Genomic DNA, 20,739 nt, shown 5'->3' with positions numbered 1-20,739 from the left:
CCTGTGCGCCAGAGGGCAAAATATTGGGAAAATTTGCATCTGGACTGAACATGGGCCGGGACGCGGGACAAACAAGTAAATATCGGGACAGTCCCCATGAAATCGGGACGTCTGGTCACCCTAGTCCCAAGGCTCTAGATTACTATCTAATGCCATTTGTAATGGGAGTTTATGTGAATGGATGGCTGCATCCTCAGAACTGGCCTGACACCCACAAACTCATTTCATAGAAGGCACCAAACAGCAATCAGATGGTAATGACTTTTAGTCACCACTGCTCTGGGCTGATTAGTTGATTCTACCTCCCACCTTTAGTTCCCCTGAACTATCCATTCAGTCCCTCTCTTGATGTTCAGTCATTATTCTATCAGCTTCTTCTCTGCTTGATTTGTGTTCACTAAGAGATGGCTGTCAGCCAGTGAGCCAGATTCAGCGCCTGGGTAAGAGACCACAACTCCACTGAAGTAATGGAGCTGGGTCTTGAGAAACCAACACTGAGTTTGGCCCAATAATTCTGCTTATAATTCAGCAAAAACTTGATATATATCGTTTGGGATCTTTAATCTAGATTACTTGGAAGCTGTAAACCATGGGTCCCTAGTTCGCCGTAGATATTAGAAATTTTTTTTATGCACTGAGTTCATTTTGATTAACAGAAGACAACAAGGCTGCAAAGTAATAATGAACTATTGACCCTAGCCAGAATATATTGGGTAGTGAACAACTACAATCGTGGAAGAATAGACTGACAATAAGACACCCTATGGAGGTATATTGAGTTATAAGGATGGTTACTATAGAAACACTAAAGGATTCCAGTTTCCCAAAAAGCCCGTAACCAGTGCAAACCAAATGGGTGGGGGTGGGGTGAACTAAGATGTCATTAAGTCACTATTCCAGTCAGTAAGTGGAAATGAAAATTTGTTCCACGTACTGAAACAAAGCAGTGACATTTCCCTGAGTCCCAGGAGCTGAAGCCTGAAGCTTTATCCAGGAAAGCGAGGCCTCTGGCTATCTGATGTGCATGCCTTCGATGGTACAACCCCATGGGCTCCAGCACCGCACAACATAGTATAAATAGGCAAGCCCACTGGGGCTGCCTGCATGTAACTGAAGTAAGAACTTGGCCCAAAATGAATAATAAAGAGCCAATTATTGGCAAAAAAAAAAAGCTCAGAAACTGAATGGAGACCAGTCTTCTATGTGAACTGGTCTATACTGGAAAGTTAAGGCTCTGGGGGAGTTAGCCAGGCAGTCATTGTTAACCGTGGGAGCCTGCTCCTCCTCCTTGTATCCTTCAGAGAGTTTACTGATCTCCTAGTGGGACCATGCTAATCAGTTCCATGGGAATCACTGATTCACCTGAATAAACTGCGAGAGAAGGGACATGCAGGGGCAGAAGAAAGCTTAAGGCTTTAGAGTTTTTGTAACTCATTTTCTCATATGCTCAAAACATGAATGAATCTGTTTTTTCCAAGGAGAATTCTGTGTTTGCTGGTAGATCCTGGTATTTTTCAGCTTGCCAGACAAATGAATACAGAAAGCATATATAAATCTACCCCGATATAACGCGACCCGATATAACATGAATTCGGATATAACGCGGTAAAGCAGCGCTCCCGGGGGGCACGACTGCGCACTCTGGTGGATCAAAGCAAGTTTGATATAACGTGGTTTCACCTATAATGCAGTAAGATTTTTTGGCTCCCGAGGACAGCGTTATATCGGGGTAGAGGTGTATAATATTTATCAGACAGAGATATGTTCTTCGAGGCACTGAACCTAATGTAACAAAGAGAAGAAGGTTCGCCTCTGTTGTGCACAAATCTTTTAGCTGAAGCCTATCTGAGGAAATTGATTTCAGCCAAAATGACCCCAAGAGTAGAGCTCTCTGTACTGTGTGCTGCACTCTGTTTATCAGATCCTGGGCTGAGGTTGCAGGAGGTGAAAGTCAGAACAGAGTTTAGGTCTGGGTTTATGCCGATGACTGATGTTAGCTAGGAAGCCACAGTTCCTTATGGAAAGACAAAGAGAAGACTAGAAAGAGAAAACTCAAGTCAGGATACAGGGTGAAGCCATGAGGTCCAGGTCACCTATTCAGCACAGTGAGCAGCAGAAGGCATGATGCTCAGCTGATTGGTGCTGGCAAAGGGCGCAAGCAGGAAGAGATACATGCTGATTCCACGGTCCTCCCTTAGGATTCAGTATGCTGGAGAGAGAGGAATTGTTAAAGAAAATCACTTTGCATTTTCTATATATCAAATGCTGCTGCTAATGTGATAGACAAGGTATGAGTTTAAAGGCTGCCTGGTTAGCGCGTCTGTCCTTTCTGCCTTTCAGTTCTTGGTAATCTCTTTCTTCCTATCTATTATTATTATACTGGCACCCATCACCCTAATATCAGAGCATCTTCCAAGAGTAAGAAAGATGACAGTATCTTCCGCCCCCATAGCCAAGAGGTAAGCTCAAATACAGAAGAATAGGAGTGTTGGTGTGTGTTAAGATACTGTTTGCAGGAAAGTTGGGTGAGGGGAGATAGATATCAAAATTCTGGGCAGCAGATTGTCCCAATAAAAAAAAAGTAAATTTCTGGAGGTGGTAACTTGGCATCCTCAATGTGCATAGACGCTAGTGTGGGGGCGTTTGTACACCTGAATGTCAATAATACGGAGAATGCCTGGAGGAAGGCAGATGATTTCATCCTTCTTTTGCTGTTAGAACATAGTTCCTATGAAATATCATCTGGTTAATCAACTTTAAAAATCCTTTTTGCTACGACACATGCTATAGAGCCACGATACTTCATATACACGGCAAATACCATAGCGGTTTCCACATACTGAAGGGGAAAAAAATCAAAGGAGTTTTGAACTACCAGAACCCACAGAAACAGAACCTGTTGGGCTGCAACAGAACAGACATTGCAGGGGCAAGACTCTTCCCCCCTCATTCCTGGCTGCTCAGGAAGTTACCTGGAGTGGGGCAAGTATTTAACTTGGGATTCGAGTTGAACCTTGTCATTACGAGAAGAGAGGGACTTGCAGCTGAAGGAGATTCAGAGACTGGGCATATGGTGGGGGGTAATAGAATTGTTTAAATCCATCTCTGCTAGAAGAAATCCCTCTTGTTTTCACAGCCCTTGCTCCCAAATTACAGCCGCTTTATAGAGGGAAGCATTAGAGCCTTTTCAGGATTGACTGAAGCTGTAAGGAGTTGTGGGGAGGACTTTGCAACAGAATCCTACAAAAATATCCAGCAAGTGATTTAGCTAAAGATGTGATAATCTTGCCCACTAGGTGTGGTCCTGTATTCTTGCATGAGTTGCTGTTTGGAAAGCTGATGGATTTATAAACCAGTGGAGTTTAGTGCTACTGGAGGCCACTTTGAACTTTTCCACAGGTGCCGTTGAACCCAGAGCCCTGCCACCACAACTGGGACTCTGCTGGCTTTGCTGCTCTTCTGATTTGCCTCCTCTGTCATGTTTGCCAGGATCTTCATCCCCAAGAAACACCGGGAGCGCTTTGATGAGGTGGTGTCCCAGAGCCTGATCAGCAAACTCTGTCGGTCAAAGAGCGAGCACCACACCAACCGGCTGAGGCGCAGCCGCAGCGAAGACCACCAGGAGCGGCTGCTAGTGTCAACCAGGGCAAGCTCAGTGCCTCGGAGCCATGAGGAAGCCAGCAAGGGTTTGCGGAAGACAACTTCTCTGGTCACCAGCAGTGTGGGATCAGGGGCTGCCTGCAGGTAACATACTTCCTTTAATCTTCAAATGCAAAGCTGGTTGGTCTTTATTATAACAAAGCTTGGTTATTGTGAAGGAACAGGTGCACTGTAACGGGGAGAGACATGGGGAAAAGGGAAGAAATTAAAAACAGGACTTTGGTGGCTCATAGCAAGTAAATTTAGTATAGAAATGAGACTGAATTGTGGTCTTTTTGCAAACCATCTCCACTTTGAACTCTGGGAAAGTTTGGGCTCCATGTCACAGCTCACGCCCATTTCCTGGTAGATCCTCTCATTTCAGTTGGTTTTCTAAAGTTGTTTCAATGAATTCCTTCTGGAAAAGAGGGCGTGCTCTGCTAGGGGTTGTGGAATTCCTTCCTGCACGGCCCAGGTCTGATGCGATGCAGGTCCCTGTCTAGGCTGCATGCACAGTGTTCAGTTTCTCAGAGCATATGCTGGATTGTATGATCCTGGGAACTCCTCAGCACCATCTGTGGGAGGCCACTAGAAGCTGTAGCAGAACTTGGGGGAAGGGATGAAAGGTGTGAAACACCCATTTCCATGGCCCCATGTGGCTAAACCTCGGCATGCTTGGAGGCCTCAAGGAGCCTGTTTGAACCATTCCACAGTGACTAGTAGGACATGTGTTTCCTTCCTTTCCCCTCTGATCTCATTTGATACTTCACAAAAGAATGTGCTGGCTTCTTTTTTTCATTGTCATCACAGCTGATGAATTCTCCTACAGGACTGACTATAAAGACATCATGAGATGCTTAAATTGCGTACACGCCTACCAGCATCTTACTGATGGGCACACGCACAGAACAAATCCCTTTGCAGACAGGATTCCCCATGAGCTGGGACCAGGCCATTCCTTCCCCTGGTGTAGAGGAGCCTCCCACACTTCTCTCATAGTCCTGAGTCTCCCCTCTTGAGTTACTTTGACTCCCATCTTTATCTGCATTAAAGTGACTGGACATCCCCCGGGTTGAGCAGGGTTGGATGTGGCTCTCTCCAGAGCTTACGATCGCTATGTCTGAAGTGTCCAGAAGTGTCTACAGATTGACATAAACTACTGTGTCTCTGGGTCCCAACAAGTCACCACCATGGCACTCCTAGTTCCTGCCAGGCCAGAGCAAGGAATTGAGTTCAAATCTCAGGCTTGTGCTAACTGTAATTAGATGTGCCACAGTAAAACCAGAGTGCTGGGCCAGTTCAGCCCATTCAGCGTTTTCAATAAAAAACTGTCTCATCTTAACGCAAAAGCATGAAAAGCCCCATGCTCCACTGTCTGTGGGAGCCACAGGATTAGGATTGCCTAATTACAAAGAGAATGTTGCAGGCAGGATGGAATGAGGGTGATGCCTTGGTACCTCCCAAGGGGGGTTATAACACAGATTATCCCATGCTATTGCACCCCTGTTGTATTTCACAGAATTAGCAAACTAAATTCTGCCCCAATTTATACCAGGTACGCCTTCATAGAAGTCAGGGCAGAGTTTGGTGCACAGAAGCCAGAAATGGAACTAATCAAAACTCCATGGAGTCCATCTCCCTGCCAGCACAGGATCAGTCTTTATAATAAGCTTTCTAGAGCTGTATCCAGTCTAGTCTTAAGTGATCCAAGTGAGGGGCTTCCATCATGTCCCTGAAAGAATTCCACAGTCTAACAAACTTCCTGAGGGGAAGATATTTTTTTTAATGCTCACCCCAAATTTTCCTTGCTCAGTTAGTCTTAGTATCATCTCAAGTAATTCTTCCTCCCTATTGTTTGCATCCTCAGGTGACCATGTCTGTGTGTCTTCATGTTAAGAATATAGTATTTCTGCTAAACTGTTTGTTAATTAATTGCTTAGAAAGGAAATTTCCAAAGAAGAGGAGAAGTGGGTGTTCTGACTCCCCTTCCAAGACCTGAGCAGCTCTTGCTGCTGCTGACATCCCTTCCTCTCTCCTCAGTAGCCCATCTGCTCTGTGCCAAAAGCTCTCATGTTAATGCACACTAAGGGCTTGGCTACACTGGCACTTTACAGTGCTGCAACTTTCGCGCTCAGGGGTGTGAAAAAACACCCCCCTGAGCGCTGCAAGATACAACGCTGTAAAGCCTCAGTGTAATCAGTGCCACAGCGCTGGGAGCGCGGCTCCTAGCGGTGCATGCTACACCCGTAGAGGATGTGGTTTACGTAAAGTGCCAGTGTAGCCAAGCCCTAAGCTTTAGCTTCCAGAAAGTTTCAGTTGGTATTAAAGACCGCTTTTATGGCTCCAGAATAGATGGCTTAATCATGTGTCCCCCAGGGCCAGCACTTGCCTGTTCTGCAGCTGAAGAGAGAATATTTTCTTCATTTCAGTTTATTCAACTGGTTCAGTTCAAGTACTAGTTCATTCAAAGTTAAACCAACTGGATATTGAAAAAGAAGGAAAGCTTGTTTTCCTCTTCCATTCTATGACTAAAAACTAGGTGAGAGAGGGTGAGATCTACTAGTTCTAAAACGCTGAAGGACATGGTGACCAGAAACAATCAATTTAATGTACTAACTAGAGATAATACTTCCTTTGTATAATAAAACAGCTAGTTTTACAAGCAAAACATATGTTGACCAACTTTTGATTTTTTTATGTGACCAGCATATTTAGAGTAGTTGTATTTAATAAAAAAAATTAATATTGTTTATGTGACTTTAAATTGCATTTGAATTTCCATCAAATAGAATTTGACACAAATCGCAAGTAAAAAATTAATAATTTGGTAAATAAGAAATGCATCATTTACCATTTTCTAATGTAAAAATGTAAAAATTACTCTGAACGTATGTTAAGCTATATAATTGTTTAAATGTGTAAATATATAGTGTACCCTCCTGATTAGCGAAAAGAAGCACCAATGTTAGTGTAAAGGTTGTATTTGGTAGTAAATCAACATGTTTTAATGGTTACCAACCAATGAAAATCAACCTTTCTTTAGGAAACTAATTAAAAGATACAAATGCAAAACATCATTAAAACTGATTATTTAAATCAAGATTTTCTGAGTGCTGATTTAAAGCATGATTAAAATCAAAGATTTCAATCACTTTGATATAAATCATTCCCTGCCCCATATTTCAGCAACTGACTTGCCCTTGATTTCAATGGGAGCAGGACTGGGAATGATGCTCAACATTTTCTCAAGTGGCCAATGATTTGGTGAGCCTTAATTTCTGGATGCCCTAGTTGAGGCAGTTGAGTCCAAAAGCACTCAAAGAGCTAGGGCAGTGCTGTTTTTGAGCTGGTATAAAACCTGCAGTGGGAGAGGACCCCAGAGTGAGACAGCCCTGTGTAAGGAGTGAGTGGGCAAGCTGTGCTGTTCACTGACACCTGAGAGTGCTGTGTTCCAGAACTTTCTGGAGATGCTCTGTAGCTAGCTAATTAGTTGAGATATTTGTAGAGCAACAAGCACCGCAGGGTCCTGGCACAGGCACTCTCACTGACAACCTGAGGATGGAGGAGTGGGGACATCTGAGGTATGGCTGGCAGACTTCCTTTCTTGACTCATTGTCTGCTCCATCGCCAGGTTCTGAGCTGCTGTCATTGCTTGCTCTCCGTCTGAAATTGCTTATAATTAAAGTTTTCCCCCTAGTCACTGCCGTCTCCTCCAGTTCAGACTACAGCTCCTTTCTGTCTCCAGCTTGCTTCTCCGGTGCAGGGGGAGCTGGAGAAGGAGGTGAATGATTATGTGGGAGATGGGGACTGGGCAATCAGATGATCTGCAAAGGGCCCAGGACATATTTGAATTGGCTCTTCCTGGGGAGAGATGCATAGCATCTATCCAATAGCTCTTTCAAGTGCTTTTCATTGTGAGGAAATATGTTACCCAGGGGCATGATGGGAATTAGCAAGCCTGGGGGATCCCAGAGTGATGTGAATTCTTCTCTTATATGCCACCATCCAAGCTGGTTTAGCACTTCAACAAACTCTAGTTCAGGTGCTTAGTCAGTGAGTCAGTGGAATTTTCTTTAAAATTTGGCAGCAAACATGTAGGGTTTAGTATTATTGTTCTGTATTTCATTGTAATGATTTTAATAGATTATAATAAGTTTAGGCTTTAACATTGGTTGGCAATTTTAAATAGGGTTACATTTAAAAAATAAACCTGCATTTAATTTAAACAAAAAATTATTATTTAAATTTTAAAAAATCTGAATTTTTTATTAAAAAAATCATCCAATTTTTATCCACCTAAAATAGGGGGCACCCAACTCAGTGTTGGTGAAATCCAGTGTGAAAAAGGTCCAAAACGTGCTGTGATGCAGGAACGGAATATGAAACAGGAACCAAAAGCTTGTTGGGTTTTGATTTAATTCCTTGTTTGGTTTTGATTTTCCACCTGCAGAACCGTTCGAGTTTACAAAGGCAGCAAAAGCTTTGGCTTCACGTTACGTGGACATGCCCCTGTGTGGATTGAGTCCATTCTGCCTGGTAAGGGAACCTGACGTTATTAGGTGACATTGAGCTTTACACCAAGATCTAGTCTGAATGGCTGCCAGAAACATTATTTGTTTTTATTTCTTTAGCATAAAATCTCATCCCTTTGACGCTGTCAAGCTGCGTTCTCCCATAGTATCTTTATGAATTGGGCATTTTCTAGTGAAGTCATTCTTCCAATAGACTAACTTCCCTCTAAGCAGTGGTCCCCTGTAACCATATCCACAATCGGCGTGTTACTTTGTCAGCACCCTTAATGCATCCCGCACTAAAAGACCCGTACAGCTAAATGACACATTTCATTTCCTCCTGTATTTAGGCAGCCCAGCTGAGAAGGCTGCTCTCAAAGCTGGAGACCGAATTTTATTTCTCAATGGGCTGGATATGAGGTGAGATGCTGGCTGTTAAAACTCTCTCTTCAAAATGGCTTAAATGATGTGCTTAATATGTAGCAAGCTTAAAACAAACATAAGGAAGTACTTCTTCACACAACACACAGTCAACTTGTGGAACTCATTGCTGGGGGATGTTGTGAAGGCCAAAAGTACAACTGGATTAAAAAAAGATAAATTCATAGAGGATGAATCCATCAATGACTATTAGCCAAGATAGTCATGGATGCAACCAGACAGTTGGGACTAGATGGCAGGGGATGGCTCATTCAATAAGTGCTCTGTTCTGTTCATTCCCTCTGAAGCATCTGGTACTGAACACTGTTGGAAGACAGGATACTGAGCTAGATAGACCATTGATCTGACCCAGTATGGCCATTTTTATGAGAACCCAGGATAGTGTGAAATAGCCAGGCACAACTGTGTTCATGAACAAGAGAGCTGTGCAAGTTTGTGAGGAAGGATATAGTAAGTATGTGCACTCATAGGCACCAACTTTCTCTGGCACTGGTGGGTGACTGTGCCCCCCGTGCTGCTGGCCTACCCTGACTCCACCCCATCCCCGCCCTGGCCCTGCCCCCATTTCAACCCCATCCCCAAAGTCCCCACCCTAACTCTGCCCCCTCCCTTCCCCTATTGGATCCCTTCCCCAAATCCCCAACCTGGCCCTGCCTCTTCCCCCAGCATGCCGCATTCCCCTCCCTCCCCCCTCCCTCCCTGCCCCACGAAACAGCTGTTTTGCGGTGCAAGCACTGGGAGGGAGGGAGGGAGGGGGGAGAAGCAGGATGCAGTGGCGCGCATGCGAAGGAGGCGGAGGTGAGCTGGAGCAGGGAGGTGGGGCGGGGCCATGAGGAGCTGCCCCACCAGTTTTTTTCCATGGGTGCTCCAGCCCCAGAGCACCCACGGAGTCAGTGCCTATGTGTGCACTAAGTGGCTACTTAGGTAGGGTGTGAGGTGCTTCCGTGCAAGAGGGGTGCGTATATAACATATATAAGCAGGCATAGACGTCTCTGCAGTGATCCTGCGTCATGCAAATGTTTTATTTTAATATTATCATTTCTGTAAGATTGGTATTCCAGACTTTTGTCTTCCATTCCCTTCATTTATTTACAGATCATTCTGCCAATAGCCATGCATAATACATGAAATAATATAAACAATACAGCTCTTAAATATAACAATCCTGGAATCTCTGACTTGAATCAATGTCAATTCAGTTCTGTGTGTTATGTAGTGTGGAAGGGGCAAGTACAAACCAATCCATGAATCACCCCAGAACAGGTTCCTGAGCATGAAACTACACAGACCATAGTATTTCCATCCAGAACTTCTTTTCTCCACCTACTATTTGCACAAACAAGGATTAAAAAAAACAAAACAGTCCAACTCCACCAAACCTTGGCTCACTCTGTGTCTCATTACACGACAGCAGCATTTATTCTAGGGCTAAATCTTACTGTACAATAAGCAGAAAAAGAGTGATTCATACTTAAAGGTTAAACATCTAATGCTGCTTTGGCTGGTTCCTGAGTTCTTGATTTTCAGCTGATCCAGCAAACTTTTGGCTGAAGCAGCATCCCCAGAAAATGGATGAGACTATTTGTAGATTACCCTCTGATCCTGCATTTTGGCAAACAATGTCTCAGGTCTGCTTGTACTTTATCCAAAATGGCTGTACCATCAGCAGGAAAAATGTGTTTTCGCCCTCACTTTGGATCTTCTCTTTATGTAGAAAGAGAAGAGGGAGACAAGGCTCTATGAAAGTGTATCATGTTATATGGAAAGATCAGCTAAGGAGTCTGTCAGCATGAGCTGCAGAAGTGCCTGCATCATTAGCCACAACAGACTCCTTGACTCCCTCCATATACAAGCTCTGTAGTTATTCCATGCTGCAGGCATGGCCGAGAACATCCCACAAATGTTCTACAATGAGATCCACTGCTGCCCGCAAGCTAGATTCTGTTCTGCATGGGATAGATCACCAGAAGCAGAATTTGCTCCTACATCTCTAATGCAGAGCTGCAGCCCAGGGAGACTACAGTTAGAGTACTCTACCTCGGTCTGAGCAGCATGCTGAACTTAATAGTCTCAGTCAAAAAGACGAAGGGAGCTGTGATCTTCTCCATTTTATACCAAGGGGTGCAGCTGCCAAACTCCTGCCATTGTGCCTTTGTTTGGGTGTCCCTCCCAGACTGGTTATGTTCCTGTTAGATGAATCCTACTTTTCTTGTCAATCCTTTTCATCCTTAGGAGACTTCAGAGATATCCATGTCACAAACGGTGGATTCAGTGTAGACTCTGAAAGTGTTATTTATGTGGGTTCTCTTTGTCTGGCTCTGCAGGAATTGCTCCCATGATAAGGTGGTGTCCATGCTGCAGGGCAGTGGGGCAATGCCTACCCTGGTTGTGGAAGAAGGGATGGTCCATTTTCCAGTTGGTAAGATTGCTAAAGAGAAATGCACAACAGGTAGACAGAACGGAAAACCTGGAGTTTACTCTTGAATTTGCCATGTCAGTGCACGGTGGGGCTGGTGGTGGGGTGGAGATAACTATCCTTCAAACTACTAAACCTGGTGGAGGAATCTGTCGGGTTTCTCCTATGCTCTCCAGCAGATTTTGCATGTTGGCTTGAGCCTGACACTGCTCCTGCATTAGCCGGAGAGTCACTAGACAATGAGGAAAGGTAGTTCCTCCCCCAGTGGTTGAGCATTCTTCCTCTGTGGTCAGATTTGCTGCTGCCAGTCTTGAGGAAGCAAGCCTAGTCTCAGCCAGACACAGCTGTCCAAGGGATCACCATATTGCTGTTAGATTTCTGGGCTGGCCCTTTGGAATGACCTGCATTCAAAGCCTGTGCTGTGTATATGACTAAATGAACACACCCGTGCGAATGTTGTTGAATATGTAATTTTGTACGTCTTATTTCATGTAACTCTGCTGTGTTCATGAATAATTTAACTTGTATACTTGTTGGTGAGAATGTCAGAGTCATCAGAACATATTGGGCAAATTCTAGTGTTTAACCAGAGCAACTCCACTGACTTCAGTGCAGTGGAGAGGAGAGCTTGCCCACAATGTATAGGTGACTGAAGCTACGTCTAATACTGCACTGCAGTGTGGACTATAGGGAGTGAGGTGGGGGAAGGGTGTGTAATTACAGAGTGCATTGAAGTGCTACGCTCTAACTGCCCTGGGTGGCTGCTGCTGGCGTAAACTAAAAGGTGCATTAACGTCGCCCTCTTTCAAACAGGAGTACAGTAACTTGAACTAAATACGTTTTAGTTCATGCCAGCAGCATGCACTTGGGTCAGTTAGAGCACAGCACTGTAGTGTGTTCTGCAGTTCACACACTCATCATCTGTACTTTGGCGCAGGGTAGACAAGCCCTAAGTCCTTTCCTAAGCCAAGTAAGGGGAAACTCAGTCAGTATTTTGTTGGAATGCTGCCAAGGAACTCCTAGCCCCAGGAGATACTATTGGGATTCCATGAATGGCACTGTTCTCTTTCCCTCACTGCTGAATCCATTCTAGAGCCAAGTGTTAGAGGCTCGGTGCTGCTGAAGGTGCTGTCTTTTGGATGAGAAGGAAAACTGGAATCCTGGCTACGTAATAATGAATAATAATAAATAATACCTATTTCTTACATAGTGCTTTGCATCAGTAGATCCCAATGCACTTCACAGTTTTTACTGCATTTATTCTCCCAGCACCCTGGTGAGGGAGGGCAGTGTTATTATCAACAGATGGGGAACTGAGGCACAAAGAGGCTAAGTGACTTGTCCAAGGTCACACAGAAAATTTGTGGCAGAGCAGGGAATTGAACTTGGAATGCCTAGGCTTGTGCTCTAACCACTGGACCATCCTTCCTCTAAAAAAAAGGGTGTCTGGTTTTTAGTTCTGGTGCCTTGCCAAATGCCTGTTTGGGTAATTACAGTTTGCAGCCCTAAATTCCCTCTCTGGATTCTGTTTGATACAATTTTCTTTATTTCCTGTCTCAAACAGTTGTGTAGTATTGCTGTGCACTGTTAAACAGCTGCTGTGTCCCACTCCAGAGGTGTCTGTACTTCAGTGGTAGGATAGTACAGTGTGCCTGTGGCAAAGTAATTTGACCTCTTTGTGCCTCAGTGTACCCAAGTATAACATTTGAAGTACTGCACTCAAAGAGGATGTTGCAAGGGCTAAGTACATTAAGATCTGTAAAGTGCTTTGAGATTCTCAGCAGAAGGTTCTATAGAAAAAGAAAGTACATGATTTTGTGTATATTTGCTATTCTTAAAAAGAATCCTTCACTTTAGAAAATATGACTCATGAGGGGATGTAAACCATGTCCAAAAGAGCAGAGAGAGGTCTAAAAGTCTCTTTTTGTACTGATTAAATTTCAGACCTATTGAAACAATAGAAGCTCCATGATAGTTTATTCTGTTTATATTGGTTCAGCACATTTGAGAATGGCAAGGTTAATGATAAGCTGTGATTCAACCAGAGTATCTTCTGACGACCTAAAGTACCCTGTTCACCACATTGCTTTTCAGCGGCTGAAGTGTTTTTGTAAATTAGTCTGTTACGTCTGTTTATTTTTAGACAAAGATGCACATATGCTCCCTTACACATTCCTTTTAATACTGGCCTTGGTGGGTTTCCACTCATAATTCACACACTCTGCGTTACCTCACTGATCTGGCCTTATCAGAGTCCTTCCTACTGATAAAAACACAGAGTCCAGAATGCCTGGGAAATCGAAGCTACAGGTATACAGGGATCAGAGACACAGAGATTGAACCAGTTCTTGGATGTCTGTTCAGGCGAGGCTCCCATTGAAGCTAATGGGAGTTTTGTCTGAGTATATGTAAAAGTGGAATAGTTAATTAAATGAAGACAGAGGGTTTTGAGGATTGTCAGATATAGCTTTAAGGCCATGCTCATTAGTTATTTTTTTTTGCCATAGATTTGTTTTAAAGGCTAGAGACCCTTTGGCCTTGATAGTTTTTCTTCTCCGAGGGAAGAAATTCCTTGTAGTTACAGGGATAGGTGTTGGTGGACCTGAGTCCTTCTTGTCTTTTCATAACAGACTTGGCTGCAATCATTCCCAGCTCTTTAAATCACTTCCCCTCTTCATGCTGGAGTGCAGATTCCCCCAGAGGTACTAGGGCTGAAACTGGATTCTGATGCCTAAACCTGATGCTAAGATTCATTGTTGCCTCCCGTTCTTTATCCATTTAATAATCTCTTTCCTTTGTGTCCATGTGCTGCAGATTCTGAGTCTGCTGACTCCCCGAACCCCTCCTCAGCCCTCACTTCCCTGCAGTGGGTGGCAGAGATACTTCCCTCTAGCATCAAGATCCAAGGAAGGACCTTCAATCAGCAGTTGGAACGTCTGTTGACACCACCCGAGCGCTACATCATCTGCAAATCACTAGAAGGCTTCTTCCAGCATCGGTAACTTATTAAATGCTGTATTCCTTTAGTTGGTTGTGGTGGTGGTGGTGTCCCTGATTACAATCTGCTTCTTGAATCAAAGAACTGAGTCTCAGTATTGATGGCAAATGACAGAACAAGGAGCAATGGTCTCAAGTTGCAGTGTAGGAGGTCTAAGTTGGATATTAAGAAACACTGTTTCACTAGGAGGATGGTGAAGCACTGGAATGGGTTACCTAGGGAGGTGGTGGAATCTCCTTCTTCAGATATTTTTAAGGCCCTGCTTGACAAAGCCCTGGCTGGGATGATTTAGCTGGTGTTGGTCCTGCTCTGTGCAGGGTGTTGGTCTAGATAATCTCCTGAGTTCTCTTCCAGCCCTGATCTTCTATTATTCGATGATTGGAACAGACATCAGCTTTATTGACCATATCAGCATTGCCTAGATACCTGCACTGTACTGATCATGGTTCTTAAGGACTTGATCCTATAAGATGCTGAGCATCCTCAATGCCCACTCACTTCAATTAGAGTTGAAGTCACTCAGCGCCTTGCAGCCCAAAACTCTTTGTTCTTTCCCATTATGCCTGGTCCCAGAGTAAACCTGGGATGGATTCTTTGAGTTGTTCTAAGGCCTGGAAGGGACCTTCCCAGAACATTGTAAAGGATTCAGCTGAAATTTCCTTACCTTTTTGGCTATGTTCCCCAACTATCCATAGGCCCCTGTATCCCAGTGAGTGTCGCTCTGGATGAGGAGATGTGGCCATTGCTCCCCTACTGAGATACTCAGGGCTGCTGTTTAAGCAGCAGCTAGAAAAGGGTGCTGGAAGGCAACATGAGGTGCAGTTTCCCTTCTCCCACAAATGATGAGCACCCAGTGGGGTACTGATCTGTATTCCATACCTACCCTGTACATATCCATCAGAGAAACCATTAAGATAACAGGGTGGAAAGCCCCATCTGGCCAGATGCCCAGCCTACTGAGGGGTCAGGGAATCATCCAAACCTATTACCTTTTGAGAGTCACCCATAATTGCACCTTAATCCAACATAAAAATTACCTTGTTCTTTTCATGCAGCTAGGGGTCTCTGGCTGCCTGGACAGACCCTGAGCCAACAGCATGTCCTGTTCTTATAGTCAGCCCCTTTTGATTAATTTTCATTGCGTTTTATGCCTCTCTTATTCTCCTTTCCGGATTTTGGCTAATGTGTTCCCTTGGCCATGGCACAAGAATGTCTCCCACTGGCAAACTTTTCTTCCTGTAATTGAACACATCCTCTTTGCCCTGCTGCTGGCCTTGAAACTGATCTTATGGAGGTGTTGAGAGTGTCAATAATGCAGTTGTTTTCCACCTTTGACCCTTAACCTTTTTCATACAATGCTGATAAAGCCATCATCAGGCCTGACATTTGAATATTAGGAGTGATATGTCCCTGGATGGCCTGCTTAGGACCATCTTTCTTAGAGCCTTGGCATTCATTGGGAAAAGCAGCCTGGCTGTCCTATCCCTTCTACTGGATATTAGTTACTATGGAGGCAAGTGCAGATGACTGGTAGCCAAGACTCCCAAGTTTTGTTTTCAACTCTGTCACCGATTCGCTGAATGATTCTGGACAAGTCACTTCACCTCCAAGACTGGCCAGTCCATTAGTAAAATAGGAGTAGTATCTACCTCACAGAGGAATAGGGAGGGCTCATTAATTAATGCTGATTAGCCCCCTGAAGATCCTTGAATGGAACATGTGCTTGAGATAGACAGAGTGTGCTTGTCTCAGATGCTGTGCCAGAGTTGTAGGTAGCCAGAATAATGAGCAGTCTTGGCCTTTGCTCAAAGCTGGAAATGAACCTTCAAGCTTCTGTGAGGTTCAAAAAAGTTTGGGTAACTTTTTGATGCTTCCTCATCTTTGTGATTTCCCACTAATATAAACAGCTTCCATTTCTCAGGTGACCACTGCACTGGGATGGACTAGTATCTTAATCCTTTTAACCTGGAATTCTTTGCTACCACATGCAAAATACAGTCTTGGCTCTTAAGAAATCAGTGACTTTACTCTTGATTTAAATCAGCATCACAGAGAGCAGAATCTGGCCTTACATAGAGAGTTCCCTTCCATTAATGCAAGGTTGCCCTTTTCAGGCTAAACACTCAATCCGTTTATCAGTCCTCTCTGAGGTTTAACAATCCTTTTCCACTTGGTGTAGAGATTTCTACACCATCTTTACATGGCACCGTTAGGGAGACTCAGTCCAACCTTCGCTGCAGGCTGCAGCTTAAGGGTCTTAACTATGCAGTGGCTGTGTTCTCCACTCCGAACCCCTGGCTTCACTTTGCCCTGGGCCACTTCCTACTTACTGCTTGACCAAATCTTACCTCTCCCTGGGGGTTCTCCTCCTTCTTCCACCTGTCTCTAGGCCTCCTCCCAGGCTCTTTCCAGTAGTCTCTCCAAGCCTGCTCCGAGGGGGCTCAGCCTGAGGTCTTATCTCATCCTCACACTGACCCAAGAGCAGTACTTTTTATTGACTGTCCATCACATGGTCCTTGAGTCACATGCTCTGGGACTGCTCCAGAAATACATTTCCCAGAATTCTTTTGCTTTAAAGAGTCAAATGTCCAAGCCAAATGGGCTGGCAGTGCCTGCTTATAAAGGGCCCAGTACAGTTACACAGACAAATAAGAGACAAGCCCTTGCCTACAGGAGCTAAAATCTAAGTTAGATATAGGACAGAAAGGGATGAAACAAAAACGGAATTTTCATGGGAAGGAATACTGCAGCAAAAGTAGGTGATCATTGTCTTGCCTTCTCTTTTCAACTGTGCAGGAACATCGATACTCTCATAGTGGATGTGTACCCTGTGCTGGACACACCTGTCAAGCAGGTCATTTGGCAGTTTATCTACCAGCTATTGACATACGAAGAGCAGGAGCACTGCCAGCAAAAGATTGCCAGGTTCCTTGGTTACAAGTCAGTGGCAGGTGAGAGGAAATCTCCTGTACTCTGACATGTGCACGCTGTGTCTCATGACTTCCCTGAGGATTGGGTCTTGTTGCATGTTATCACATTGTTAAAAGCTGCCTAAGATTAGCGGAGATTAGGTTGAATATCTTGTTTTGTGCTAGGGCTCGAAAAAAGTGGTGAATTCTCATTGGAAAGGGTGGCTTGCCAGCCTTTGTTGAATGGGACAGAGCTCCGGGGCCTGATTTTCCCCTGCCTTGCACCTTATATAGTCACTCACACCTGTGAAGATGGTGTGAAATTCTACCTGGTCAGAATGGCAGTGTTGTACATCCACTTTGCACAGGTGTAAAGGACTATCCAGGGTATAGGACAGTGGAGAATCAGGACCCTCTCTTTCTAGCCCTGATCACTCATGAGATACTGATCTTTAAACCTGGGATTGGTCCAGGACTGAAGGCTGCTCTTCCTGCACCTTGGACCAGTGTAATTTTGGGAGGAAACTCCACATTTTGGGGGAAAGAAAGAAAAATATTTTTGTGGTAGGTTGTCTTAAAAATGCACCCGAGACAATCAAAGATAAGTAAGGGATGCAGTTTCTCCCCTGATGTCACCAACGTGTGGCATAAATAAATGTCTATAATTAGAGTTCAGTTAAAATTAAGGATCATCAGACATTACACAAAGAAGTGAGAAACATGCTAGATTCCAGCCTCTGCCTAGGAGGTTTTGTTCTATCACAGAGATTTAGGGTGGCATTAGCAAATCACATTGCATCCTGCAGTGAAGGAGTCTGCACCTACCTTTTCTTACTTGTCCCTATCTGTTGTTGCTGTAGCAACATACAAACCAACTGTGGTTTGCTGTGGATTATGTGCTTCACAATCAGACAGCAAAAAGGCAGAGGGTAAATTTAGAATGAAAGGTTTTAATCTTTGTATCTAGATTTGTTAATTACTTTTAAATTCCTGTGTTTTAAACCTTTTACATTTTGCTGATATGTTTATTTTAAACATGGCTAAAACTGCAGGAAAAAATTTTCAATTTGAAGAAGGGGAGGACTTATTGAGGCACACTTTTTTCTTTACACAATCTGTTTACAAAGGAAAAATCATTTGTGTAGGGTCAACCAGCCCTTGCAGTGTAGGCACAAATGTTCTGAACTGAGCATGCAAAAATGCTTATGTATTTGATCACCTAGTTTGCATGTACAATTAACATGACTGTGCTTGTGCATTCAGAATAAGTGGGCAAACATGCATATTTTTACATGAGCATTCCAAGCAGCTGGGCCCTGATATTCAAAATGAAGACTTTAAATGATATTATTAGGAACATCAGAATCATGTCAGGAGACAGATTTGAAGTTTTGATTTCAGTTGCCTGTTTTAATTTATTTTAACACTGGTAGAGAGTGGGTCATCCTTTCATATTCTATGAATGCAGTTTTCAAAATAGGCTTTTAAATTGTACAAGTAAAATGTGCTATAAACATGTAATTGCGCCTGCTGTACATGTATGTACTCTTTTTCATGCCCATATATGTATTTTACAGGTGATGCTATTCTAAGGTTATCCCTTTTCCCCGTGTATATGGTAAGATAAGATATGTATCTACTTCAGGTCATTTGATGTGAGCTTGGGCTTCTGAGTGGATTAATAATATTGTTTGGTGCATACACATCACTTTTCATCTTCAGAGCACTTTACAGATAGTAATTTAAGAGTAACCTACAAGGAGTCGGTGTTACTGGTCCTATTCTACAGATGAGGGAGGTGAAGCACAGGGTGTTGAAGTGACTTACCCAAGGCTACATAGTTTCAGAGGCAGGATTAAAACCAGGAGTTCCTGATATTCAGACCTTACAAGCAGGAAGTGGATGTACTCCCTTCCATAAAAGGTCAATCTGTGCTCACGTGACTTTCCACGTATTCTGGTACAGTGTGTGCATATCCATGTCTGGGAACATGAAGGCCAGACCTCCCCAGATTTGGGGCAGCTCTTCATTTGATCTGGTTCCAAACCAAGTGGTCATCTCCACTGTGGTAATGTTTAATGGATGTCTGAGTGCTTACCTGTCAGGCACTGAACACCATAGCCTCTAGGTTCTGATGTGATGCTAAGATTATTTTACCCAACACTAGCATCAACCATGTGGTTTTGGAGAATTCTTCTTACAGCTTGCACTACAGCACTGCAGTGCAGACTGCTTTGCATGCCAGGAGCCCATCCCTAGAGGGTAGAGAAAGAGAAGGTTGACTGTTTCCCTCTGGAGTCATTCCTGATGAGCCATATATGCTGGGATCCTGTCCCCATGTGGGGGGTGGGATTTCAGGCTCACAGAACTTTGTGGTCAACAGCAGCTGCAAACCTGAATGTCCCTGGGGTTGTTCCTCTGTGATTAATAGGAAGATGGTAGGTGAGAAGCACTGGGAGCCAGTGCATCTTGCAAAGACACCGTAACTTCTAAAGTCTCTTTGCAGCTGCAGCAGAGCCAGAGGCAGAGGAACGGCACCGGACTTTGGTTCGAGGGGCCTCAGTATGTCGGGGAAGCATTCGAACACGAGGCCCTGAGGAAGGTGGGACAGGAGGTAGGTAATTTATTGCTCTATTATTGGAGAGCTCCTGTGGCTGTTTCCCATTTATCCTGGGCCCAGCGGGCCTGGTTGTTAAGATGCAGACCCAAGAGTCAGGATTGTTAGCTGTTGTTCCAGCTCAGTCCTTGATTTGACACTAGTCTAAATAGCAGCACTAGGTACAAGCTAGTAGAGAGTCAGGATTGTTAGCTGTTGCTCCAGCTCAGTCCTTGATTTGACACTAGTCTAAATAGCAGCACTAGGTACAAGCTAGCAGAGAGTCAGGTTCACAGTCCTTGGCAGCAAATCCACTTTTGTTCAGACAAGGAACAAATTGTTTAACATCAGAAAGTCCTAATGTGAAAGCTGCCTGGACTGAGGCTGTAAGTTGTTTATTTAGGATCCCTAACATTGTTTAGAGGGACAGCCAGGGAGAATTACAGTGGGCTGCCAGGCCAGTGGATTAGCAATAATCTAAACCATTCTGCACATTCCGCCTGCGGGCTGTTCCAGGGATAAGCCTCGCTGCAGCATTAAGGGATGAGGCTCACTTCTGTCTTTCTGGATCCACAGTTCTTTCTGGATCTCATCATTGCTTGTCCAGACCTCCCCAGGTTCACACCTAAAATGGTGTTTGAAAAGTCCCCAGGACCACAAATGCTAGTTCTGAAGGGGGTCCTGGCTCTTTAATCTGTCCAGCCACTTTCAGCCTTCCTTCTGTCCTCCAGAAACACCTCATTCCCCCTCCCACTGGTAAGCCACAGCCTTCTAACCTTCCTGCAGGGCCTCTTCCAACATCCTGAAACACTTGCAGCTCTCCCCAGGAGAGCATCACACTACTGCTGGTTCCATCCTCCCACCTCAGTTCTCTGCCAGATCCCTCTTGATAGTTTGGACATGCAGTCACAGCCAATCCACCTCCCTTTAGCAGGTGGCACCCAGCACGGAATAGAATTCTGCCTGTGGCACTTTCTCACTTATCGGTTTCTCAGCACCCTGCTACTCACTGTAACCAGCCATGTTCCTCTGATGTAATAGCCTCCTGTGCCTCTAACAGGGGGATAATGGGGCATTTAGAAATGGGGACCTAAGTCCTCATATGAACTTCTCACCATTAACAGGGACTATAGTGTCACTGAGCTGTCAAAGGAGGATGCTGTCAGAGCCTCCAGACAGAAGACATTTCTACTGGGAGAATCCAGTAAACTGCTGCGGAGGGGGATTTC

At 44.3% G+C, this 20,739-nt stretch overlaps 1 protein-coding gene across 4 annotated transcripts in view; it reads left to right on the top strand.

The window, feature by feature from the left end:
• Positions 1 to 20,739, top strand: part of GRID2IP (Grid2 interacting protein) — a 116,071-nt gene that overhangs the window by 72,756 nt on the left and 22,576 nt on the right. For all 4 annotated transcript variants that reach the window (XM_032778427.2, XM_032778423.2, XM_032778426.2 and 1 more), the window contains exons 4-10: positions 3,490 to 3,744; positions 8,090 to 8,175; positions 8,501 to 8,570; positions 10,916 to 11,010; positions 13,822 to 14,005; positions 16,802 to 16,956; positions 19,421 to 19,528. In XM_032778427.2, coding sequence (XP_032634318.1) covers positions 3,490 to 3,744; positions 8,090 to 8,175; positions 8,501 to 8,570; positions 10,916 to 11,010; positions 13,822 to 14,005; positions 16,802 to 16,956; positions 19,421 to 19,528 — 953 coding nt within the window. The remainder of the gene's footprint in view (positions 1 to 3,489; positions 3,745 to 8,089; positions 8,176 to 8,500; positions 8,571 to 10,915; positions 11,011 to 13,821; positions 14,006 to 16,801; positions 16,957 to 19,420; positions 19,529 to 20,739) is intronic.

The sequence above is a fragment of the Chelonoidis abingdonii genome, chromosome 9 (assembly GCF_003597395.2).
Source record: "Chelonoidis abingdonii isolate Lonesome George chromosome 9, CheloAbing_2.0, whole genome shotgun sequence".
NCBI classification, from domain to species: domain Eukaryota; kingdom Metazoa; phylum Chordata; order Testudines; family Testudinidae; genus Chelonoidis; species Chelonoidis abingdonii.
This window is presented reverse-complemented; position numbering and strand designations above follow the sequence as displayed.